At 45.3% G+C, this 27,020-nt stretch overlaps 1 protein-coding gene across 1 annotated transcript in view; it reads left to right on the top strand.

The window, feature by feature from the left end:
- The window catches only part of TRPM6 (transient receptor potential cation channel subfamily M member 6), a 1,083,502-nt gene that overhangs the window by 481,240 nt on the left and 575,242 nt on the right, over nucleotides 1-27,020 (top strand). The window contains exons 8-9 of the mRNA XM_069229129.1: nucleotides 9,348-9,522; nucleotides 9,899-10,022. Of these exons, the coding sequence (XP_069085230.1) occupies nucleotides 9,348-9,522; nucleotides 9,899-10,022 (299 nt within the window). The remainder of the gene's footprint in view (nucleotides 1-9,347; nucleotides 9,523-9,898; nucleotides 10,023-27,020) is intronic.

Here is a 27,020-nt window from a genome sequence, read left to right as displayed (position 1 = left end):
TCCCAGCATCCACCCTTCTATGGTGGGTGCGGCTTGCAGATAGCTGGTGAGCCCCACTTGCCAAGCCAGCAGCTTTAGCAGGACCAGCCCAGGTACCTCCACGTACCTTCAAATTTGCTCCTGATTCTGCCCCTGTGGAATCCAGAATCCTTACGAGTGACAGTTTCAACAGCTGACCGTCAGCTCCTCCGCGCTACCACTTCCTTCACCACTATCATCTCATCAGCAGATACCAGTGGGAATCGCAGGAGGTAAAAAAGGGAAGGAAGAGAAGGAAAGAGAACATACGACCATGTGGTCAGGCAAAACAAGAAAGACGCCCCCTAACAAAACTGCAATGGGAAAAAGGAAGAGGAGACCTTAAGCTCCGGACAACCACTATGACGCACATAACGTCCTCCCTCTTATTGAGATTGAGTCAGAGCCAGACCAGGAAGGAGAAGGGGTGCAACCCATCTCCAAACTTCACGCTGGGCACAGTCTGGAACCCAAAAACAGCCGGGAGCAATCCAAAAAAACGTTGCAACGCTAACTGCCAACCAAAGATTTACACCAAGTTCCCCTTTCTGAAAAACGGCGGACCTGTCCTTCTCTCTAACAGCATTGACACAAGGGGGTTACATCCATCATTAATCCCGTCAATCCCTACAAATACAGCAGAAATCTCTCCTTCATGGAATGATTCAGCCACAACGGGGGCCACCCCAAGCCTAAGCCCTGCTCAGCCTCCCAAAATCAGCACAACCTACAAAATTATTCAGGACAGAGGTGCATGAGGAGCCCAGGCAGGCTCCAGGGAACCCATGGTGTGCTTCCCCCCAACAGAGCGCGACCCTGCAAATCGATCTAGCGCTCTGTGGATTGAAAGTGGCGCAGCCTGACTTTACTTTTAAGGAGGGCAAGCTGCCACAGATGCCCAGGCCATACCTTTGACTCCAGATGCTACCTGCAAGGGTAGCATAACAAGCAAAGGATCTCAGCCCCCCCCCCCACTATCTCTTCCAGCAAATACCAAAATGGAGGGCCTCAGCACAGGGTGGACGAAGAAACCTTATCCTACCTAAACATGCAAGAGTGGGAAGACATGCTTGTTGCATACTCGCAAGATTCCCTTTCTGCTGCTCGGGGCACTTTAGACTCCAGCCAGCAGTTTTCTGATGATGACGTAAGAACGAACGCAACCATTCCATCCCTCAGTCACCCGTCTTCCAATGACGGCGCAAGAAACAGAGTAAGCACAGACACAAGCGCTACACCAACAACTGGTCAGGACCCTGTCATAAACCATCACAATTCACACATGGGTGCCGCCTGGGCTTCCCTGCACAATACCATGCTGCTTTTAGTTGTAGCGCTTCATTACCAGTCGGACAAAATGGACATTCAGCTAACTCTGCTCAACACCTTGGCAGTATTTGTAGCAGGTATTAATGAGAAATTAGGTGTCCTCAAACCCTTTTTCACGCTCTCACAAGGAAATTCCATGAGCACTTCCACGAGCTGCTCATGCGGACCAATAATAGACAAACTATCCACATTACCTTTGATGCTCACTAACCTGTGTGTGTCTCTAAAAGTGGGAGCCTCCAGTCACCATCCACAATAGCACCCTTCATCTGACCTTTCAACTCATGTCCTGGAAAAAAATCACTTGGATCCATCCGAGGTTACAACCATCGGCCAGGGAACAAGAAGCGATGACAGGACACACGGTCCCATCCAGGCATCCCCTGCATTAGCAACCCCATGCAATCTGACTCCAACAGTTTACGCCCTCGGACCTTCAAGGAACCAACTCTCAATCGGCAGTCCTGTGGATGTCAATGCTATGGTGAAACCCAATGCAAAGCAGAGACGCATTCAGTGGAGGAAAGGCCTCAAGAAGGGAATTGCAGGGAAGGAGCTAATCTGGCAGTTGCCCCTAAACTAACATTACCCGACATCTGGGCCTCCAATTAAGCTATGTCCTCTGGGTCACCTGCTCCAGCAACAATCCTCGAGAATCCACCATCTAATTTGGCCATCAAGCAGAGGAACACAGCTAACAATAACCACCCCTGGCCTACATAAGGGGGCGGGCAATGCTGGGTATTGCAATCTCAGTAGCTCCAGCGCATCGCTGTGGCTTTATCTCCCGGAATTTACAGACAACCTACCCAAGGAACTTTCCCCATTCCCTCACCCGCCCAGCTAATGGCCCCTCCTCCACAGGGAGCAACTATTATACCTTCTAGTCCCACACATCATGCACAAGTGGGGAACTCTACAACTAACAGGCCTAACAGCTTCTGGAGTTTGGGAGGAGATTCCCTCCCAGGGAATCCTCCCCATCTGCCACAGGAACCCGAATCTCGACCAGATCCTTCAACTGCTCATTCTTTAATTTTTCATCCGCACTACAAATCCACGGGAACTGGGGATATCTTGAACAGGGGGAATATTCTCCAACTACTTTCACAAATTCCCTCTACAAGGAGCCTGAACACAACTGATCTCCTAGCAGTAGAATGTCTCCTCCCAACCAATGCTACTGCCCCTGAATCTACCAAGGCCACATGAAAGACAGGACTAATTGCCCAAACAATCCTAGGAGAACGCACACCTTTGAACGCTGGGGCATTAGTATTATCACGTACCGTGAGGTTGGCTATCTAACCCCTTTACTAACATCGGGTCCTGCCCTTGATTCAAGCCCCCAATGCAGGGAAACACGCTTCATACTCAGGAGCACCTGGGGCTGCTTTCCTGTGACCTCAAGTTCCTCCACTACTGCTAGGGGCGACTTTTGGCCCCAAAAATTCTTCACCTCAGTCAACTTCTCTTCAAGCAACAATTACTTAAGGTGGCTCTCAAAAACAATCAACAACTGCAATAGGCTAGGGTGACAAACCTCAGATAAATAGCAGGCCCATTATTGTCAAAGGAGATCCTATGCCTTTGTTCCTGGAATGTAAATGGCCTCCTTTCTAATGCTTTGGACCCTGATTTCATCCAGTACATCAGCACTTTCAACATTATACTAATGCAGGAAACATGGCTGGATGAACCATTCCACCTGCAGGGCTATATGTGCTTCTTCACCCCAGCTACCAGGAAGGTGACGTATGGTCACCCGCAAGGTGGTCTGTCCACTTATGTCTCCTTAGCACTGTCGGTCAGAGCCACCCCTTTGCACTCTACCTGCTCTTCTACCAATGTTGTGACAATTGCTGCCTGAGATAGTTCTCATAAACATCTACTTTCACCCCAAACGTAAACCCAGTGATGCTAACAACCTAGTGGCTCCACTCAAGAGTTATATGAACAGCGGTGGCATAGCCGATACGGACGATATCATCATCTCGGGCGACTTCAATCTGCATATACTAGGATCCTCCACAGACGAAATCTCAATTGCCCTTTCCAGCGCGTGGGAGCTACCTATCCAGGGGGCCAACAAACATGGCTGTCCCACAAAGAGCAGCAGGACTCTGCTCAAGGGCTTAGAAATGTTACAGCTAGGAGCCCTGAATGGCAGATTTATTGAGGACTCGCCTCTAGCGGCATCTTATTTTTCTCCCACAGGCTCTACCACAATTGACTACACGTTTGTCACCCTTATACTATTCAAACAAGTAACCTCTTACCACCTAAGCAACAGGAGTGAGGCTGACTGCTGCCCACAGGAATTATCCATCGTCCTGGGGATAACCAAATTGGAGAAAATGAACACTGCACATATTACCACTTTCACCACAAACTGCAAACGGGTCAAATGCGGGCAATCAAACATAGATCTATTCACCTAAACAGCAATAGATCTTGCACTTGAATTAGTAACAAACAATGTCAGTGAAGTGCAGAAATGGGAACAACTCACAATCAGGCTCAGTGGAATTTTTGCGGAGCCAATCACTAACAGGAGGTGGCCCCCTCCCTCAGCCTTAACCCACTTGACACAAGCCCACAGAACAGCACTACGAGACGCAAAATGGAAAATTAACTCCAGTATAAGGCATCTCTGTGGCAGCCCTGGCAAACCAGAACTTCTAGCAACTTTAAGGTATCATAAACAGTCACTGAATAAGCTAAAATGGGCAATCAACAGGAATCGCAGTGAAGACTTGTGAGCCAGGCTACTCTCAGATGCAAGGAGTAACAACAGCACAAGCGTCTGGCGCACAATATACAACCTTAAACGCCCATATCATGGCGACATTACATTGCACAAACCAGAAGCAGTCTGGGCCCAACACCTTGGATTCCATTTCAACAACCAGACATCACTTAGTATGGCTACTCAAAGCACGACTTTGCCAGGAATTCTTCTTCCACACAGGCCCTCATCAAAGACCATGCTTACACTACTCACTGACTCTGCCACTATAAAAAATCAGATAGCCAAGGGCAGAAGAGAGGGCGCCCCAGGCCCAAACGGTCTTCCCCCAGCAGTTTTCAAACATAACAGACCCTTCTGGAAAAAGATTTTCGAACCTCTCTACCTGGAAATAGGTCTAACAGGAACGATCCCACAGTCCTGGAAGGGGTCCATAATCTCCCCCATCTTTAAAACTGGGGATAGGTAGCTCCCCAATAGCTATCTTCTGATTGCTTTAATTATCAATGATGCAAAGTACTTTGCAGTTCTGTTATTGGATCATCTGCTTGCATGGACTACTGAAAAGGGAATAATCCTTATGATCCAAACAGGATTTTCTAAACAGACTGGCACCATCACGAACATCATGGCCATTGCCCTCTTAATCGACAATGCTATAACACTGAAACTTCAGCTCAATCTATGCTTTGTCGACTTCAAGGCCGCATTTGACCACGTGGACAGGAACTTGTGGAAGAAGCTTGAAACCTGGGGGCTTCCATATCCACTACTACGCGTGATAATAGCCCTTCATTCGGACATATGGGTTCAGATAAAACTGGGTACAGGCACCCATCTTTCAAGGCGGATGCCAACCACAAAAGTTTAAAACAGGGGTGTGTTTTGGCCCCCACACTTTTCAATATATACTTAGCAAACTTAGCGGGCTCACTCACCCTCACAAACTTGCACTCCCCAAAAATTGGGGATCTGGAACACTGTGCTTCATATATGCTGATGACCTCGTACTAATCAGCCATACGGAAATAGGCCTTCAGAGACTAGTAAGCGCTACTCAACGTTACTCACCAATGCCTTGACAGCAAACTTTGGAAAAACACATACACTGTCAATCAGATCAAAGGCACCCTCGAGAGCATGGTTTTGCGGTGAGACACGACTTGTTCAAACAGACAAGTACAAATACCTTGAAGTCATAATTGAAAAATCAGGGACCTTCATGCATCAAAGAAAAAGCCTATTGGGAAAGTCTAGCAAAAGCGTTATCCTTAAAAGACTAAAAACCCATCTGAATGGGCCATCATTCACCCTCCTTCTAAAAGTGCTAAAAGCCAAGCTTCTGCCCACAATAACATACGGTGGCGAAGTACAAAGAGACAGGGATGTAGACATCTTAAACCAAGCAGTAAGCAAACTTTACCGGATGATCTTCAACATCCCCCGTTTCACCTCCCCGCCCAATTGAGACTCGAGTTTGGCCTACTGAATCAATCCTTGGCACAACGCGGTGCATACATAAACGTCTAGAGCAAAGCCCGTGCTGCCACTCTGGATACCCTCAATTACTATATGTGGCAAAAGCTTGATCGCAAGAACACCTCTCCATTCGGAACCCACTTAGACGATTCACTTAAGACAGGGCTCATCTTTGGAGGACCTCAATCCCGCACAGCACCTTTAAGAAAGCAGCGGGAAATCAATTAGGCTTCAGTCACTACTGGAGGACAAAGTAGCCTTCTCATGGAGATCTCATGCATGGATGACTTTGCACACCTACACGTCTCTGGCACCACAGTTGTATCTAGGCCATGGCTTTGCAAGAAGAACAAAGGAGCAATTCTTAAAGTATCATCTTGGGCTCTTACCACTTGCTTTAAATGCAGCCCCTTGGCTGAGTGACGCAGCCAACTCCATCTGCCACATGTGTGATGAGGACACAGAAGATCTCCTGCATATCCTCTGCTCATGCAACCATCTTGTACCAGAACAAAAAGCCCTACTAAAGAATAAATGTAATGAAAAAGACATATGGACATGGAGACACACAGTAATGCTTGCTTTGCATCTGGAAACCTTCAGCTGAACTGTGCTTTAGTGACGTTTCTATTGCTGGTGACGCAAAAGCAGCAGTTAACAAAACAGCACCACTCACCCTGCATCTCACAGGAGGATAGTGCACAGCCAATGCCTGACAATGGACTCTGATGATATAAAGCGATGCTGTACTCACTGAAGCAAGCAAAGCCTTCAGCAGCAATCTCTCATTATATTTTAAAAACTAGCTCCTATGGAGCGCACTTCAAAACGATTGGATAATGCGCATAATCCATTGGTGAGGACTCAGTTACATCACAAATATTTTTATAAGTGTTTGTGTATTTTTACCGTTTTGTTATGGTTTTAAGTAACTAAATAATGAACCTTTACCTTTCCTTACCTCACATAAACCTGAATATACCCTGCCTACATTGAACTCAGTGAGCTCATAAACTTCAAAACCCCTTCAGTTTTCCATTTCTTTGTTACGGTAGTTCTTAAACCTGATAGAATGTGAAAGTTGATGGCTAAAGAGAGGTATTGATTTTGACCAAATTATTGTTGAGTCTAATTAATAACGCTTGGCACCCAGAAGTAACATGTGGATTACCATAAATTATGTAGCCATCTATCTACTGTGGAGAATTTTGTTGTAATAGTGATTATGGGCCAGATGTAGCATTAGAACATTTTGCGAGTTGCAAATTGCGAGTCAGACCGACTCGCAATTTGCAACTTGCAGAATTGCATGCAGAAAGGTGTCTCAGACACCTTCTGCGACTCGCTATGGGGTCGCAAAGACCCACCTCATGAATATTAATGAGGTGGGTCGCATTTTGCGACCCCATAGCGAGTCCATGCACTCACAGGGATGGTGGCCTGCTGGAGACAGCAGACCTCCATGTCTGTGACTGCTTTTTTAATAAAGCAGTTTTTTAAAACTTTTTGCAGCCCGTTTTCCTTAAAGGAAAACGAGTTGTAAAAAGAAAAAACTTCTGAAACCATTTGGTTTCGTTTTTTTCAGAGTAGGCAGTGGTCCATAGTATCACTGCCTGCTCTGAAAAAATATTATTTTCAGCATTCACAAAGGGGAAGGGGTCCCACATTTTGAGAATGTGTTACCACCAGTGTGACACTGGTGGTAACTGCGAGTTGGTTTGCGACTGCATTCGCGGTCACAAAGCAACTCAGCATGGCGATGCGGTCGCAAATAGGAAGGGAACACCCCTTCCTATTTGCAAGTCGCATCCTCAAATTGCGAGTCGGTACCGACTCGCAATTTGAGGATGTGCATCGCGTTCGGCCTTTTGCATGCCGCAAACTGCGTTTTTCGCAGTTTGCGGCATGCAAAAGGCTTCCTACATCTGGCCCTATGTCTTCTATCTCCTTGGAGGTTACAGAGGAACGTATGTTGTCATGATACATGTAATTTACACCATCACATTTCCTTGTAACTTACACTATGTAGGAATGAGTACTCGAAAAGCTATATACGGATTTGAATACAAGAAGGACTGCCTTGTGCTTCATGGGACTGCACTGCTGCTTGAGGCCTGCTTTGCACTTCAGAGGTCTGCCCCACTGCTACCAGGACTACCTTTCTGCTTCATCCCAGGATTGCCAGAAGGACTCCAAGGGCTAGTTGGCTGGCCTTCTGTTCTGAGCTACAGGGACACAAAAGGTGAACAAAATTGAACCAAGCACCTGGACCTTGCCTGAAGTGCCCTCTATTGTGGAGCCTTGGAAGTGGCGCTGCAGGTTCCCAAAGAGCCAAAAACCAAAATGTGGAATTTAACAAAAGTTCAACTAGAATGTAGCTTGAGAACCGAAAGGAGACTAGGGCCTCCTTACTTGCCGATCCACCTGAGGTGCATTGGCAGTCAGTCTGACGTTGCAAAAACTTATACTTCTTCTCCACAGCAAAAAATTCAGCATCTCCCTTCTATAAAAGAATCCAGCCTGGTGGAGCCCTCATAGGCTAGATAATGCAGCTTTGGCCCTACTTCCCAAAAAGTACCTAAGTCTGAACATACACATTTTCACTGTGACTGTGTCCAGTGGTTCCCTGATGATGATTCCTCCTCCTCAGACACCTCCAACTGAATTTTACCTTCTCAGACCTTTTTTCTTCAAAAATTCTCCATGTCAAATGGTAAGCTGAGTCTGGGCCGAATCCACCTTGTTTATCCAAACCCAGCTCAATCGTGGTCCGCCATAACTTTCATCCTTTTCCCAGTCTCGTACTACTAGATGCCTACAGTTGGTGCTTTGATCTTATTTTTTACTAAAAACTTTAAAAATTCATAACTCCAGTTTTACTGTTATGGTCTCAATTTATTAGAATGTTCTATAGCTTTCTGAACATGCGTGGGATTTTTGTGTTGTGGTATCACTTTATTACTGTTTGTGTACTGCATAAATACTTAACAGAGTGCCTCTAAGTTAAGCCTAACTGCTTTTGTGCCCAGGTACGAGAGGGCTAACCATAGGTTAATTTTAGTTACTTTTGTTGTTCACCCTGATGAGGATTGTGGTTGTTGCGTGAGAAGGGTTAGGATTAACAACCCCTTCAACTAGAAACCCCAGTATCTAATGCACGCACATACACACGTGTGCGAACACACACACGCACCGATATTATGGGAGCACAATAAAAGTCAATATTTTTGCTGAACACCTGAAGCAGAACAAAAGTCAAACATGATTAATATTTATAATTCAGTTGTTGTCGTAGTTAAACAGCCGTTACATGATAAGTAATTAACAGGGCTATTTTGAGCACACTAAAAGCTCGGTTTTATTAAAAATGCATTTCACGAAGCATATGGGTAGTTTGGGAGAATAATTGAATCCAGAAATTCATAAGGACATGAAGCAACAGCAGCTGCACCTAAGACCCTGCATGGCAAGTAACTGCTTTGCTATAAGTGCAGGGGTGGGCACACAATTTTCGACATGCGACACTGAGGGTTTCTATGATCCTGAGTGTTCCCCCGTAGATAAGAAGAAAAGATGTTAAGTAATTGGATAATTATCATTATGCCATATTATGTTATAGCATGTATTAGGTGCTCGACTAAATAATACTAGCAATGCAATGAATGTCAGCATTGTGCTATACAAAAGTGCATTCATGAGTGAGTGAACATATTCTATAAAATGTGTAATCTGATCTTTTGACTTACTTGATTATGTGTGTCACCCCCCCCAGGAATGGGCCAGGCTGTGCCGGTGGTTGGACTCGTAATTGAAGGAGGTCCAAATGTGATCCTGATGGTGTGGGAGTATGTCAGGGACACTCCACCAGTACCGGTTGTGGTCTGTGAGGGAACTGGCCGAGCCGCAGATCTCCTGGCTTTCACATTCAAGCACACCGCAGATAATAAGTGAGCTAGCATATGTATAATTGTTTTGTACCCTTTGTTGTCACTTTTCAACATAAAAATAACCTGCCATACCACTTAGAAAGTTGATAAAGGGTTTCTAATCATTGAAGCATGAATGGTAGATTCTTGCCAAAAGATCAATGAAATCTGGGAGTCATTGCTAAACTTAATGCGAGCTCGAGCTATAAGAGGTCAAGCATTTGTTTCACCTGATACGCCACTGATACCATGAGCTATATTCTTTGGTAATTCAAATCTTAGTTTATTTTTGAAAAAAGCATATATTGCATGACTATTGGGCTCTGTGTGCACACCAATCACTCGAAAGTCTTGCTTTTCACTATGTTCATATCTTCCCCCTTGTGTGATCTATTAGTGAAGTGCGACCTCAGCTTAAGGAGGAAGTAATGCTAATGATTCAGAAGACATTTAATTTTGGGCAGAAACAATCCAATCATCTCTTCAAAATTCTTATGGAGTGTATGGAGCACAGAGAATCGGTAAGTTTGATGTTTCCTTATAATTATTTGACCTTAATTGGTAAGCAAATTTGTTTATTTGATTTTCATAGGATCTAAGAGTTTATTTTTTTAAATGCACTGATGTCAGAGTATTGGAAGAGCGGGCTCCAAAGCCGAGACTCTAGTGATTTAGCAATTAATCCAAAGAGGAAGGCCGAGATTGGTCTCACTAGCACTGAGTCATAAGGTGCTCGGGCTATGCTGGAAGACAGTAGACACGACATAACTTTTCCACAACATTATCAGGGCCAACATATCTTTAGTAAATGCATTCGTTGCATAAGACATAAAATACAGCCACTCAGTTATTGAAGCTTTTATCGACATTGGACTTTTTTTTAAAGAAAGACTTGCTCAGACCCATGAGAAACTATAACTCTAATCATCTTTTCTGGTTAATTAAGGATTGTAGGGTGGCCAACAGATGCCCCTGATCAGCTAAAGCGTTGTAGAGTTACCTATAAAATTGCCTTAAAAACAGGAGGCTTATGATAAATGAGGAAGCATGCAAGACGATGGTTAGTTCTTTCTCCCATACAGTGTCATAGTTGGACTCTTGCTCTGGGCAAGACTCCTGGTTTAAGGATGACAGTACTTATGTTTGTCGGTGACTATGCCAGTCCTACAACAAGTCGAAACTGTCGTCCCAACCGTCCCGGCTCACAAGCAGCACCTCACCAAAAACCCAAACAGTAATAGGTGATTTGTGGCAGCCTTTACGCATGGACTCAAGAGTGTGACATCTCAGGGAGCATCATGGTTAAACAGAGATTACCCCTTTCTCACATGAACAAAATGTCTCAATCAAACACAGGCAAAGAAGAAGATGCATTAAGGTTTCAATAGGTTTTATTTCAACAGAACTGCAATCTACGATAAGTTGCATGTGCTGCAATGATTAGGATAATGAGCAGTGCAGTAAAGAGAATGGTAAAGACAAGAGTCAATAGTACAAAGGTCCCCACCATCTTGCAATATTATGAAAAGACGTGAAGTGTGTATTATGTCCTAATACCCTAATGAGGTAAACCTAACCTTTAACCTAAAAGAGAGCTAGGCGTGTTAAACCTATTCTGCCAATGCTATGTCCATGAGAAGAGCCCCCCAACACTTGTTACCTTGGAATGAGGTCTCTAGCTCAGACTCCGTAGGGACACGAAGACTGGGTCAGCATCAAGGCGATGTGCAGCATCAATAGCAGCGATGGCATCTGGTCAAAATCCCTCTGACTATCTGTCTAAGTGAGGAGTATTTATACAGACCTGCTTGGACCCCTGACTAGGTCTGTTCTCAAACAATAGATAACAAGACATGCTTGGGACGGTAATTCATATAAACAATTCCCTCGAAGGCGTGAAGAGGGAAAGTATCTAATGTGAACACCTACAGTTTGTTTATCTTTGTCGCTTGATATTGACGCCTTAGCACGATGGCACTGATAACACAAAACTAAAACATAGGCCTAACTAAAATCAAGGCAGACATCTTAAAAGATTTAATTAAATAAATGTGCTAAAACAGAGCAAGCTAAGTAGGGTAAAAGTCACTAGGTGACAGGGGCATGAGTCTGCAAGCCAAAGGCTCGGCTAACTCCTGTTTCCCATTGAAACAAACAGGGATTCGCTAAAATAGACACAAGCATGTTTTGGATAATTATTAATCCACAGTCACTAAATGCAGGTGGGGTTCTTGGTCCTGTCACATATAAGGGCAGATGTCTGGGTTCAACATTTTAAGTCAGTACACCACCTAGAGGTCCACCCAGCACCGGATAGCTTTCTACCAACAACCTATCCCCTAAGCATCAAGTTTGAGTAACAAGAGGTGATCACTGTGATTTTGATGAGCTCTTTGGGCACGGCCCCATCCCAGACAGGTTCTATACAGAACTTTATAAACATAACCTGCAATTCTGGGCTCCCGTCATCACCAATGCTATTAATTCAGCTTGTAACTTGATAATTCCACCCTCATGGCATATGGCGGTAACTGTACCAGTGTTTAAGAAAGGTAATAAACGCAAGCCACATTTTATAGACCTATTTCTGTGTTGGACTATGTGGTTAAAGTGGTTGGCTGGGTTACCTTCATAAAGATTCAAGACAATACTTTCCTATCTGAGGCCAATACAAATTCAGGATTGCCCCGGGCACAATAGAATAAGGCCGCAACCTGCATCTAACTATTAGCAAATTATCTTTTGGCAAGCAAGGACAGTTGTTCTGATCATTCATGGATCCTCACAGCAGTGCCATTGATTTAGTGAGTAAGTCAAAGCTCTGGGGCATTTTTTTACATATGTTATACAACAATGTCCTTGCTTCATTGAGATATGGCCCAGGGTGCGAATGTTCTGACAAACTTGCAGTAGGGAGTGGGGTTCATCAGTGGTGTGTCCTTGTTTCAATAATATTCTTATTGTATATTAACAAGCTCAGTGGTTTCTTAATTACACACTGCAAGGACATGCTGATGGTAAAATCTGAACCTGTCCCTATTTTGATTTATGCTGATACTGCAGTCTTATTTTCTAACACACTCAATGGCCTTAAAGGCGCCAAACCCTGTCTGCTGCACCCAGGACTCGACAATCGCTGCTGAGGGGTTGCCTGTACATTGGACAGAGTGTCCAAACTCCCAGAGGATCTCCACTCTTCAATAATCACCAAAGACCTCCCTCTAGACAGAAGGCATCACTGTACTGCAACAAGGAACCGGAGACCCAGTGACGGCCACATGATTGACCTGCTACTTACCAAGGAACCGGATGTTACAGCCAAACCAAACTCCACCTGATGGATTGTGAGGACAAACCCTACAAGTGTGCCATGTTTGGTGGCACTGCACCCTCCAGTGGCCAAACCATCCTATAGCCCTCTGTACTGGTCTCCTCACATCGGACACCAAGAAGAACAGTCAGTTCTGGACTAAAAAAGGACCAGGAGGAAGCCCCAGTTAAGGGACTCCAGAAACCACCAGGACCTCCCACCAGAGTTCCCCTGCTGACCTGCAGGCGACCCTCAAAGAGACCTACCTCCTGCTTCTGAGGGCACCTTTGCGCACAGCTCCTGGCTCACCGATTCGCTCTGCACCCAGCCGGCCTTTTCCCTGCATCGATGATCCACCTGTGCCTTAAGGGTCTGCCACCCCTTGCTTCCTCAAAACTTCAAAGGGACCCACTGGACTTACCTTTAAGTCCACCTGTACAGTGCTTTTCCAAGTGGTCCCCCACAGTTACCTGGCACCAACTCCAACGGCTTCCTACAGCTGTTGTTGCCGAAACCAGGACCTGTCCGAACTTCTCCAGATGATCCATAGTGCCCACCAATGACCTCGACATACCTGCAAAAAGAGACATTGGTAAAGATATTGCCCGGTTTTGTATGAATTTTCAAAGTATTTTCTCCATTGATTTCTATGGTGCGTAACCACGCACAAAAGACTATTTTTTATTAGAACTTCAAAAATTCATAACTTAAAAAGTATTTATCTGATTTTGATGATTTGGTCCTAACATGTTTATAAACTTCTGAAGCATTTTTGTAAATTGGTCTCGAGTTATTCTTTTGAGTGTGTGGTGTCATTTGTTGATACTGTGAGTACAACAAATGTTTTGCAGTTCTCCAAGATTAGCCTAACTGCTCGACCAAGCTACCATAAAAATTAGAGCATTAGGTGGTCTAGTTTTTACCTCTGTAAAGCAACGTGTGGTTGAGTGGACCTCCCTGCAAAATGTGCCTAGTTTTGCATACTACATAGAGGGGTAGCCTCCGGCATGGTGCATTTCTTGTATCTGGTATTATCTTTGACTCCTCCAACCCATGGACACAGTGCCTTTCTGGTAGGTGTGTGAAATTTAATCAAGCTATTATGTGCCCTACTTAGCATTGCCCAGAAGATTGGGAAAACACTGATTTCCCCAATATTTGATCCCTGTAGTTAAAGGTAAGAGCTTTTTTTAAATGCAAATCAGCTTGTTCTACTTAAAGATGTTAGGTTGCTCTACTGTATGTAATGCTGTGGTGGGGCTTCTTAATATCCTCTCTAAGATATTGTGCAGTGTTGTTCTTGCTGTACTTTTGATAAGGGAATAAAATCATGTCTGACTGTCTGTCTGTCTACTCCACCTACCCTGGGTCTCCAGACCCTCAATGGAGGTTGAGGAATGCAGCTTATGTTCTAGCTGCCACGTGTCATCTCCCTTATCATCCGCTTGTCTGTGCGAAATAGTGGCTGATAGGGAAATTCAAGCTGCACTGGAAGCAGCACTCACAAATCTCTGTAATTGCAGTGCCACCTCTATGTTCCCATAATAACTGAGGAGTGAGTAGCTGCAGACAGGGAGGGGGTGCTCAAATGGGTTAAAGAGGGTGTTAAAGAGGGTGTTTAATGTTTGTCATACTAGGATCTGGAAGGTGAATGAGTTGCAGGGGTGGTGTGGATAATAGTAGAATACTTTATTAAATATTAGTGTGGGAGTAGATACTGACAAGGAAGAAGGGATTCTGTAAGGACAACAGGAATGTTTCAATATTTGGGTAATGGAAGTGTGCAGAAAATGCTTGGCAGAATTTTGTGCATATATCATTTTTAAAGCACCTGTAGAAGAAGTGAATCTGATTTAACAGAGGCACCATTGTGAAGGGCACCAGGAACTAGTGCCTAATTTGTAAAAAAGAAAGTGACAGGGCCCTCAAGATTTGTATGTTTTTAGATCTATGAAGAGGTCTACACTAAAACAGCCACTTCCACAATAATACCACATATAAAAATGTTCATTTGATAAAAGAAATCACAATATGTCACAGTTCATCTTAATACCCTGGGGGACCATTACAATCCATCAAGATTCAATGAATTAGCTGGTTAAAAAGTTTGTTAATTTTTGCTTAAAAAATGTTAAATTTTTATAACACATCATCTCATTAACTGTATTATAAAAGAAGTAGCAGCTGCTCCTCCTGTTTTAATATCATGCTTCAGAAACAAGGGTTTTAGGAAGTGACGTCTAACTGGCTTTGAAAGAGGGCAAACAAAAAGAACAAAATTAATCATCTGTACTGCGCCCATGCACAAAGTACACTTCTAATCAGCCCACTTTACCTAGTGCCTCGCATCCACAACACAACTCAAGAGGAGACAATTTACTCTGAACATCAACATACAACGATGGACCTCACGATCCAGGTTCCATTTTATATAAGGCTGAGGAGCCAAGACTCTGGCAGTGTTTGTTATTTCGTGCAGCCTTTTTTAGGTTCCTGCAAAGGCAACTATCTAGTTCCAGTGATCTACCTTTAATGGAACTTTTTAAGTAGCATTTAAGGGCTGTGTAAGCCATGTCTTTCAGTTTAATCAACTTAAGGCTCAAGTGCGTACAGAAGGTTTGACATCAGGGTGTAATCTCTACTAGACGAGGAAAAACATTAGACACTGATAAGTTTCCTCAAGTTCTCTTGTGAGTGCATAAGATGAAAGCCCCATCGAACCAAAGCTGCCAACCCACTTTCAACGGTGCTATTCAGCCCAATTTAGAGCAATAAGAGCAATGTCTCAAGTTGTGCCAGGATGTTTAAATTACAGATTAACCTCAGAATTTCCTCTTCAACTTTAGGCATAAAGTGCCAGTGCTTAATGTAAATAATTTCCACTCCATATAGCAGTGTAGGTCGTACCTTCATCCTCTACACACCCAGTAAGTAACTCAAGTGTCTTCTGCCATTGGCCACATAGAAAGCCTTTAGACCATTTGCATGGGATAAAGCCCTAATAGTCAAATGGGCAATATGGCTGTTCTCGCACAGGTCATCGGAGATAATTTTGCATAAATAAGGATGGGATTTCACTAGCTCCAACAGCCTTGTACCCAAGCGCCAACTAAATTTCTTATTATTCTATTCTATTATGGAATTTCATTATTTTGCATTTCTCCACATTAACCTTCAAATTAAGCTTCTCTATGTTGACTGCTAGGGTGTGAAGGCGCTTCTGCAGCCCCTTTGGAGTCAAATCTAATATTACAATGTCATCAGCATAAAGGAGAGTCCCTATCGGGTACACCCCGACCATAGGGGCATCTTCACTTATGCAGTCTATCTGTCGAGGTAAATCAGCAACATATTTTGAGAAAAGAAGGGGTTCTAATAAGCAACTTTGCTTCAAACCAAGTTTTGTTTTGAGCTTAGCTGTAAGCCCTCAATTTCCCCTCAGCATTACTTGGCACCACGTGTCCTTATGCAAGGCTAATATTAATTTCAATAGACCCTCTGGGATGCCCAAGTCCTTAAGCTTCCTCTATTAAGTGGGCCTGTCCACTCTGTCAAAAGCAGTGGAAAACTCAATTAATGCTATGTAAACAGGCATACCTCATTTCCAAATATACTTCTCTGTGATGAGGTGTAATATAGTTATATTACGCAAGGTAGTGCAATTTGATTGAAAGGCTGCCTGTGCCAAGGGCAGAATCTGCATTTCCTTCGCCCAATAATGCAGGTGATTTAATAAAGACTTTGCAAAGATTTTCCTGGTTGCATCTTGCAAAGTAATTTGTCTATATTTGCAGGAAGATCAGTGGGACCTTTTTTATGCAAAGGAAGGACGATGTTGCCCCTCCAGGAGTTAGGTGTCTGGCCTGAATTATAACAAAACATAAACAGAGTGGAGAAATTAGTGGCCCGTGAATCAGCCTCTAACTTTATGATGGTCAGAGGCAGCTGTTTAGGCCCTTGTGCCCTGGAGCTCCTAAATGATTTTTATAATTTAGCCTTTGTGGAGTATGGACAAGGAAACTCGTCCTTGTTCCTGGGCCTAGATTTTGATACACACTGATCTAATAAAGCATCCCCTACACCATTTGAGGCATACAAAAAACTGATATAATTGCTCCAGACTTCACTTGTGATATTATTAGTTTTGGACTTACTTAGACTGCTGGAACATTCCCCCTTGCTATTCCAAAATAGCTGCAAGTTCTTCTGTTTAACAGCTTCAGTGATGTCTAGCCATCTCCTTTTAGCTTATTCCCTATTTTTGTGACCTTAACCACCTTGATCTGCTCCTTCTAAGACAATTAATACTTTTATTACATTATTTTGAATAACAGCCTAATCAGTGAAAAGCCCCTATTTAGAATCTTTAACTGATTCCTCTATTTAATACCCTCTGGAGCGATAGCTTTAACCGTTACAAATTCTCCCTTTTGTAAAAGTTGCTGCTGATAAACAACCCTTATCGGGAATTGTGTCAACCACTCATCTCAAGTTCCTAATTAGGAAACACTTACTTGCAGCATTCCAGGATACCCTAACATTGGCAATCTTAAAATTCACCTGTTCCTCATCTCCTATCTGCCAATTACCAATAGCCTCAGGCTTGCCCTTAATGAAGAAGAATAAAATACTATGGCCGCTCCAATTGTTATCAACTCCAACAGCAACAGTTATAAACGAGAAGGTGACATAGGAACTAATGATAACATCAATTATCGAAGAGCCCGTCAAAGTTCTGTGGGTCGGATGGGCTGGGATGTCGCCCTCTACTCTGCCATTTACAATAATAGCCTCTAACCCCCGACATGCCTCCAGCAGTAGTGACCCTCTCCTAATTAGTTTTGACCCACTAGGGAAGGGCTCCCTATGGAAATTCAGAGCCTCTTTTCTTTCCTCATCAGAATGATTTCATAGTAAATGATTGGAGATGGAAGCATTAAGATCACCAATCAAAATTATATTTCTGGTCTGAGCCTGGGCGGTCACTGGTTTAATAAAACAAAAACAGTCTCCTAAGAGTTGATTATACTCTTTACCAGGCGGAAAGTACATATTCACAAATAACAGCTGAGGCGGGTAAAATCTCTCCCTGTTTTCTTACCAAAACATATACAATAAAATAAATTTGAAGGATAATAGAACATTTTATAAGGCTATGAGCAATACATATTAAGTAGAGTGGCGATACAACCACTTGCATGCCCCTTCCTAGACTTCTTCACTGGACAATTAATGACAAAATAATCTTTTATCTGTAATGTACCAGAAAGCCATGTTCCTTGTAAACTTAACATATCTGCATTAATTGAAGGGAGCTTTAACATTTTCGCTACATTTTTAGACAAATCCACTAAATTCCAATAGACGATCTTAATTTTATTTCTAAATAGAGTAAGTGCATGCTGTGGGCTCAGGCTCTTTATCATTTAGGGCTCGCTCTAACCACCGCCATCGCTGCAAGTCGTTCTCCAGATCCTCAGTAGTTACATTCTGTTTTAGAGGGCTAACCCTTCGTCTCCCCCTAAGCAGGAACCTTGCAATTTGGTCCAACTCCTCAGGTGAAATTGTCCCATTACCTGTGAGGGACGGCCTCATCCCATTACTAGAGTTAAAACCACAAGACTACCAAAACTCGGAATAAATGGGACTATATCACCCCCTCTTGATATGAAGAATTCAGAATTATTAATTATTCAGCTAACTATTGTAGGCAAATAGATGTTTCTCTCACCCCACATTTAGTAACTCTGCCAATTTGATATTACTACTCTTTGTAGTGTTCAAATGATCTAACTGAGTCAAAACAAACAGCAAATTTGATCTTTATTAAAATGGAAATCTCATTGTCAAATAGAACAATACAACCCATGGACCTCAGCCACCTACGTTCCCTTTTGCCACCCATGCAGCCCACTCTGCTAATCCTGGAACTAATCTCCATTTATTTTTTGACCCACTTAACAAGGTATACATCGGGCAGATGGTTTCACATTCAGGTTAGGGACAGATAAAGCCCCATCAGAACCTTCTAATCTGTTGTTTACCGAGGCAGTGTTCCTTGCCTGACAGTTATCTTTATCAGTTTTCAGACCATCCATTTCTCTGCCTGAAATGACGTCACTAAAGTCCTCTGGGTTTATTGAGTATGACTTCCACTGGACAGTTTCTTTGATGTCACCAACCTGTACGATATTCTCTTCTATCTGGGTTTCCGGTTGTGGTTCTGGGTTTTGGAATCTAACTCTCCTTGGACCTCTTTTAGTTATCCTTCTCAATTTATTTTTTAGCTTTCTTCTTTTCCTTCACTTGTCTTTACCTTTTCCCAATTTCTGGGCATCTTCTCGTTCAGCGTTTTGGGCCTGGAGGGCCATATTTTCATCTTTTTCCAGCGTCTTTTTAAAGATTGGATACATATTCATACTTTTCCCAAGCTCAATAATTCGCCCAGGGTCCCCCCCCCCATTAATGCCTGCCATTCAGTCAGAGTGCTTACCTTCTCTAAAAAGATCTTCTAGATTGGTTAAATCCATAGTCCTGTCACATCGATTTACCTTCCCCAGGGACTTGACCTTAAAGCAACCGGTTTGCTTTCCTGAATCTACCATTCTGGGTATGTCAGTGGACAAACTAATCCCCTTAGTAGCCCCAGCTGATGTAAAAGGCATCTCCTTAAGAATAACTGTCATATTATCAAGGATGTGGTCCAAGTTATCTGTTTGTTTTTTCCAGTAAAGCCAAAATAGACGAAAGGATACGCTCCAGACTTTGGAGCTATCCAGAATAGCAAAGGTCTGCTGAAATATTAAATGGAGGATTTAAAGACAGGTCAGGAGTCAACAATAACTCTGATGCCCTCCCGCCTGCGTGACTTGGAGTGCTAGAATACCAGTCTATTGATGTTTTCTGAATTGGATGTCACATTATAGGCTTTACTAACAATGGGGACCCCGTACTTTGATTTACTGCCCCAGGACAAGTTTCCAAAGGTGATATATACAGTAGCATGTTTTCCAACACAATTGATGACTGAGAAACTGGCAACATCTGTGGAGCTTTGTTATTAATCAAGGTGGGGGGGCTCCTAAACACTCTGCTCTCATTGATTAGGGTTGTCCACTGAAGTTTGTTGGTGATTAGAGGCTTCAACAAATAAGAATCTTCTGAAACTTTTGGAAGTATGCAGGAATTATACCACCACCTTTGAGGATTCCCAGGTGGAAGGGCTCTATTCCTTAATGGGTTGGATTTTGTTTTTTGACAGAGTCTAGCTGATAGAATTATCCCAGACCAAATTATTTTTGCCGTCATCATATACTTAAAAATACCTCAGGAAATGAGCCAGGTGATCCAATCAAATGTAGAGGGTAGTATCGAGGCACTCCGGGGACGCCTGGGAAGAGATGAGGATACACCGGGCCCCACAAGCCGCACCCAAACCTAGACGGGCTGCCTCCATGGGACACAGTGAGCTTCGTACCATTGAGCACCACTAATGCCATAACACCCCCTTACTTTCACAAAAAAATGTACTTTGTCCTTAGAGTCCTTAGGGCCTTTTGAGCACTTTGGGCACTACCACTCTTCCCCTGCACAAGATCTACAAGAACAAGGGGAGGCGCACAAGCACGTCTGCAGCACCTTCACAACACTCCTGACATCTGTTTCTGGTAAGTTCCTGCTGAGACAAAAGGATCTACCTGGGGAGGTGGTGGGAGCACCCCCGGAAGCAGGCAGCACCCAAACCTGGTTGTGCCGCTTCAGTCACTAGGTGCTCAACCAACCGGCAGTGAAAACTAACAACACTGGTCTCCTCCAAAATTGTGAGCCACTTGCAAGGCACGAGTAAAGGAAGGTGTGACCAAGTCAAATTACCAAGGTGAGTGTGAGGGAACAGGAATGAACTTGGGTGCTGTGCAGGAGCCAAGGTGGGAGAGAAGGAACAGAGCAGTGGAAATGGTGGGCTGCAAGAAGCAGCAAAGCTGCAGGGGGTCGAGGAAGGCCATGGAGGGTCTTGAGGGAAAGCTGATGGTGAAGGTGATCTAAGTGGAGTCACCACACTACAACAGTACAGCCACGCTGCAATCTCGCTACAACTGTGCCCCTTCTCCCTCAGTCCCCCAAATTACTTGGCCCGGCTGCTGCCGATATCCCTGGGAACTCCGAGGCCTTGTCGCTGTGCAGATTCAAAACTGGCCACAAGAGCTGCAACATCCTCAACAGTTGCATAGCCGCAGTGCTGTTAGTCAGGAGGCCACTGCATGTTGCAGTACCCGGTGCTGTCAACGACAGTACCAACACAACTACTAATCATCACACTCCTAAAAGTGTCACAATTCAGACTATTCCAGGCCCCCAAAGCTACAAGAATGACCTGGGCAGCATGTATTAGTCATTTTAATGTATTTTGATTTAATAAAGTGACAGACTGTCAGAAGTGAGAAGCTGGACCCCCTCAATGGGCCAGACCCAAACCCAGACACAAGCGCCAGTGTTGACAATAAAGTGCCTGAGCAGAGTATTGGGAAACACCGGCTCAGATTAAGCACTACTTGGAAGTCTTACTTGGAACTCTTTAACTTCTGCACAGCTATTTCAGGGATCAGCCCAACAGAGGAAGAGGATTTGGGGCGACATGAATAACATGAAATTGCATGTGACTAGCTGTCAGTGATGTGGAGTTTTCTACTTCAAGATACCAAGTGAAAAGACATCTCTTTTTGATGTCACTTAGAGCCCTTCTAAAAAAACTGTCTTGTCATTGACAAATACTCGTTCCAGTAGCAGAACACTTGATTGATGGTTTGAAAATCAATTACGTGATCCCTTTCTCCTTTTAATTGTCACGTGGTCAAAATATGAACTCTCTGAACCACAGTTTTATTTCCAATAAGTTTTCACTTTTTTGGAATACAAGAGACCTGATTCCGATGGTGACACAGAAAAACAGAGGTTTGCACTTGCATCTCTGTCATCTTGGCCACCCGATTATGATATTATCACTCAAGTTGCCAATGTGTAGTGCATTATTGTGGATATTGTGATGGTATCTGACCCATTTTCTGTTCCGTTGGAGCACTTAAAAAATAGTAAATATCAACCAGTTCAGTTTCACATTTGAACGAAGAACATTTGCAAATTTTGACTGTGCTGTAAAAAAGGAACTTGGTCATAAATCACCATAAACTTTTAATAAAAATGTTGCTAAACTGCTCCACATTAACTGCTTTGCAGAAGTGTCTTGTGTATGTGCTGCCTTCAGTGCTAGTAGCTTTGGAAAGAAACAGTACACAATGAAAATAGCATCAGAAAGTAGAAAATGTTGACAGTAACTATTCATTTATTGTGTTGAGCATATTATGTATATACAAGGCATGTAATTATGACATATACTAAGTGCAAGGTTTCCATTTAGAGCGCACAAAATATTATTGAATACTTCTAGAGGTAGCTGAAATGCGTCATGCCCGACCTTTAATCTGATAAACTGCACTTAGCCAGCCTTCTTGGTGTGCTGGTACATTTATCACACAGGAGAGGGGTTCTTCTGGAAATATGGCAATGAGGAATATAAGTATGTTTATTTAATTTAAATTTACAGCTCTCTGAACCCACAAACCTTGCAAACCCAAGAGGGTACCCTCCCCATAGGGTGCAGGGCCTGGCCACAGTCCAGACCCGCTCTCAACCCCAATCTACGTACAGTAGTGGACATCTTTATATTGAAATGAAAAAAATCGTTAGAAATTCACAGAAAAAAACCCAAAGGTTAAAGTGACTCTATAGTTAGGTGAAAATGTCATTAAAAACTAAGGGGGTCATTCTGACCTCGGCGGTAAAAGCCGCTTACCGCCGGTCAGAAGGGCGCCACAATACCGCCGCGGCCGCGGTCAGCCGCCACGGACATTCTGACCCACAACTGCAAAACCTCCGAAAATCCGCCCTCCACTGCAGTCCGCCACATCAGCGGCCAGCGGTAAACTGGAGAAGACCAAACCTCCACCGCCACGCCAACAGAAATACACCCCTCCCATTATGACCCGAAAATCGACGCGGCGGTCATTCAACCGCGGTATTCCATTGGCGGTACACACCGCCGCGGTCAAAATACACACACCTTTACAAACCCCTACCACATTGGACAATTTGAAAGGCACACACCTGAAACACATACACACACCACTCCCACACATCCAATACCATATAAAACACACACCCACATCACCCACAAACCCCTACCAACAAAAACCAGAGATGAAGGAGAGAGAGAGACACATCAGAGAATAGAGAGCCAGACACACAGAGGCACACCGCAACATCACACACACCACATAGAAGCACAAAGCACCACACACCAACACACACATCATCACATACACCACCCCACACCTCATACACACCACCCCATGGCACCACAAAGGCACCCACGCTTTTCGGACCAAGAACTCCGGGTCATGGTGGAGGAGATCATAAGAGTGGAACCCCAGCTCTTCGGCTCACAGGTCCAGCACACCACCATAGCAAGGAAGGCGGAGCTCTGGCAACGGATCGTGGACAGGGTCAACGCGGTGGGAGAGCATCCCAGAAATCGAGAGGACATCCGCAAACGATGGAACGACCTACGGGGGAAGGTGCGCTCGATGGTCTCGCGACACAACATCGCAGTGCAGAAGACTGGCGGGGGACCCCCACCCACTCCACCCGAATTCACAACATGGGAGCAAGAGGTACTCAACATCCTGCATCCCGATGGCCTCGCTGGAGTACATGGAGGAATGGACTCTGGTAAGTACAAGGCCAACCACTTCACCCCCCCCCCAGCATGCTAACCCCCACCCTCACCCCCAACCCCCCAGCACACATCCTCCCTGAGAATGTCTCCCCAGCACAACCCACCCAACACCAACCCCTGCATGCCACCCCCAAACTATGGACACCCATCACCTAAGCATGACCACTGCACATACCTATCACCCCCCCCCACAAAACACCCTCACAACACCTCCCCCAAGGGAATGCCAGCACTGGGGGACAAGGGCACCCATAAAACGCAAGCTAATGCACACACAGAAACAATAACCATACCCTCTTACCCCATGCAGGACCCGAACGACAACACACCGGTCAGGAGGGACCAGAAATGTCCATCCCACCCCCGGAACAGGCCCCTAGTGATGACAGCAGCTCTGTCGACCTGGAACCTGACGACCAGCCCGGACCATCGGGGACCTCTGGGCAGTCGGTTCCCCTCACCCAGACACAGGCCACTGCAGACCCAACCCCCTCTGGGAACAACAGCACAGCTCCCACCCAGCGGGCCCATGCCTCTGTCTCTAGGACAGGTCAAGCAGCGGTGTGTCTACCACTACAGGGCCCCCAGGGTAACCCACCAACCCAACAACAACAGGGACCTGGGGGCAGTGGGAGTGGGCACACCGTCCAGGGGACAGAGGCCCAGGGAAACAGGGCAACTCGGAGGGCTGCTGTGCGACAGGGGGGGGAGGAGAGGCCCAGGGAACCCACTCTCCAAGAGGCCCTCACCACCATCATGGCAGCCTACCACCGCTCACAAGAGACGATGGCGACGGTACTGGCCAGGTTCCAGGAGATCCAGGCACAGCAGGAGCAACGCTACATGGGGTTCAGCGACCAACTCAGCAACATCTCAACCGCTATGGGGAGCATAGTCCAGGCCCTGAACCGTATAGAGGACACGTTTCGGGACCATGTGGCATCACACAGGGCCCCTGTCACTAGCCAGGAACAGGAACAGCCTACCACCTCCGCCGGCGCTAGTGGACAGGAGGCCCCACCACAACGACAGCCCACCAGAACCCCACCTCCTGCTGAACATCAACCGCCCCGCAAAAGGAGCCTGAGATAAAAAAAAACGACAGAGTAGGATGTCAAGTCCCCCGCCAGCATCACATACCCCCTGAAGTCCTCCCACTGTTCCACATTGCCACCCTGTCCAACCTTGAACTGCCCCTGCTCCATCCTGCCACAGGCATATGGACAATGCACCTGTGAGACTGAGAACTGGACTCCGCCATGGACATTACTCCACCCCCACCCATCACTGTTTCACTATCATGTACCAATATCTATGCACTAATAATAAATCACACATTGCACTGAAATCAATCAGGACTCAGCCTGTCTTATTTACAAATGTATGACACATTACATATCAATTACGTATAATTAACATTGTGAATTACACATACCGAGGTAACTTAGCATTAGTCCATGGGCCAACCAAGCCGAGGTCACGCAGTGGCTCATACAGCACAGAAAAGGGAAGGGAAAATCAAACATCATGTTTATAGGTCTGGGGGGAAATCGACAAAGTTGAGATGCAGGAGGCTTTCAGGAAATGTAAAATGGCATGGGTGATTATTACCTGTGTGCTACTGGAAATACTGTTCTATTACTCTGTCCCTGTTGTCTGTGTCGTCCTCTGAGTCTTCCTCCTCTTCACTCTCCGCAGGCTCCACAGCTGCTTCAACACCACCATCTGCACCATCCTCCTGCAGGAAAGGAACCTGACGTCGCAATGCCAGATTGTGAAGCATACAGCAGGCCACGATGATGTGGCACACCTTCTTTGGTGAGTACATCAGGGATCCCCCAGTCATATGCAGGCACCTAAACCTGGCCTTCAGGAGGCCAAAGGTCCTTTCGATGATCCTCCTAGTTCGCCCATGGGCCTCATTGTACCGTTCCTCTGCCCTGGTCCGGGGATTCCTTACTGGGGTCAGTAGCCAAGGCAGGTTGGGGTAACCAGAGTCACCTATTAGCCACACACGTTGTCTCTGTAGCTGCTCCATCACATAGGGGATGCTGCTATTTCGCATCACATACGCGTCATGCACTGACCCTGGGAATTTGGCATTTACATGGGAGATGTACTGGTCAGCCAAACAGACCACCTGGACATTCATCGAATGATAACTCTTTCTGTTTCTGTACACCTGCTCATCGTCTTTTGGGGGTACCAAAGCCACATGGGTCCCATCAATGGCACCAATGATGTTGGGGATATGTCCAAGGGCATAGAAATCACCCTTCACTGTAGGCAAGTCACCCTCCTCTGGGAAAATGATGTAGCTCCGCATGAGTTTCATCAGGGCAGACAACACTCTGCTCAAAATCTTAGAAAACATAGGCTGAGACATTCCAGATGACATGGCCACTGTGGTCTGGAATGACCCACTTGCCAAAAAATGGAGGACTGACAAAACCTGCACCAGAGGGGGAATCCCTGTGGTTGGCGGATGGGGGACATCAGGGCTGGCTCCAGCTGGGCACACAGTTCATGGATAGTGGCACGGTCAAGTCTGTATCGAAGTATTATATGGCGTTCTTCCATTGTCGACAGGTCCACCAGTGGTCGGTACACGCGAGGATTCCTCCTTCTCATCGCAAGTTCCAGCGGACGGTGCCTAGGAAGGACAACATGGAGCACAGAGTCAGGCAAACCACAGGTACGTACAGACAGCTTGCACAGTTAAAGAATGGCAATGGGTTGAAAGGCGTGTATGTGTGGCAATGCAAGGCCTAGGCCTGTGTGTCGCAGTCAAAATTAAGCCATGTAGGCCCTTGAAATGGCGGCTGCCTGACCTGTGAAGTGGGACAATGGGATGTGAGGTCAATGCGCTGGCGGGGCACACCGTGGCGGTAGGCGGTCGAAGACCGCGGCGCAAAGCCGCATTGGTTAACATTGAAGCCTATGGGTTTCAGGAGCCAATGACGATGTGCGCCGGCGGTCGCGGTACGCACCGCCGCGGGCGTGACCGCCATTTTCTATCTGATTAATCACTCGAGACCTGATCATCCACAGGAGAGGACCTATACTGCAAGTGCTGCTGTGACCTCGGTCTGGAAGATACAATGGCTGCTGCGACTGGGGAAAGGGCCCCTGCCTTCACGTCTGAAGAGTTGGAGAAGCTCGTGGATGGGGTCCTCCCCGAGTATGTGCTACTCTACGGTCCTCCAGACCAACAAGTGAGTACACCGGGTGCACATGGAATGGGCTATGCCTGTGTGGATTGGGGTGGATGTAAGTTGGTGGGGTGGGGGGCGAATGAGGAGTGCAACGCCCGACAGATGAGAGCATGTGCCATATGGCAAACTTGGTGGGGGGGGCCAATTACATCTAACATGCAGGTCATTGATGATTTCCTCCTTTCCACCCTGTACATGTCAAATA

The sequence above is a fragment of the Pleurodeles waltl genome, chromosome 1_1 (genome assembly GCF_031143425.1).
Source record: "Pleurodeles waltl isolate 20211129_DDA chromosome 1_1, aPleWal1.hap1.20221129, whole genome shotgun sequence".
In the NCBI taxonomy this organism is placed as follows: Eukaryota; Metazoa; Chordata; class Amphibia; order Caudata; family Salamandridae; genus Pleurodeles; species Pleurodeles waltl.
This window is presented reverse-complemented; position numbering and strand designations above follow the sequence as displayed.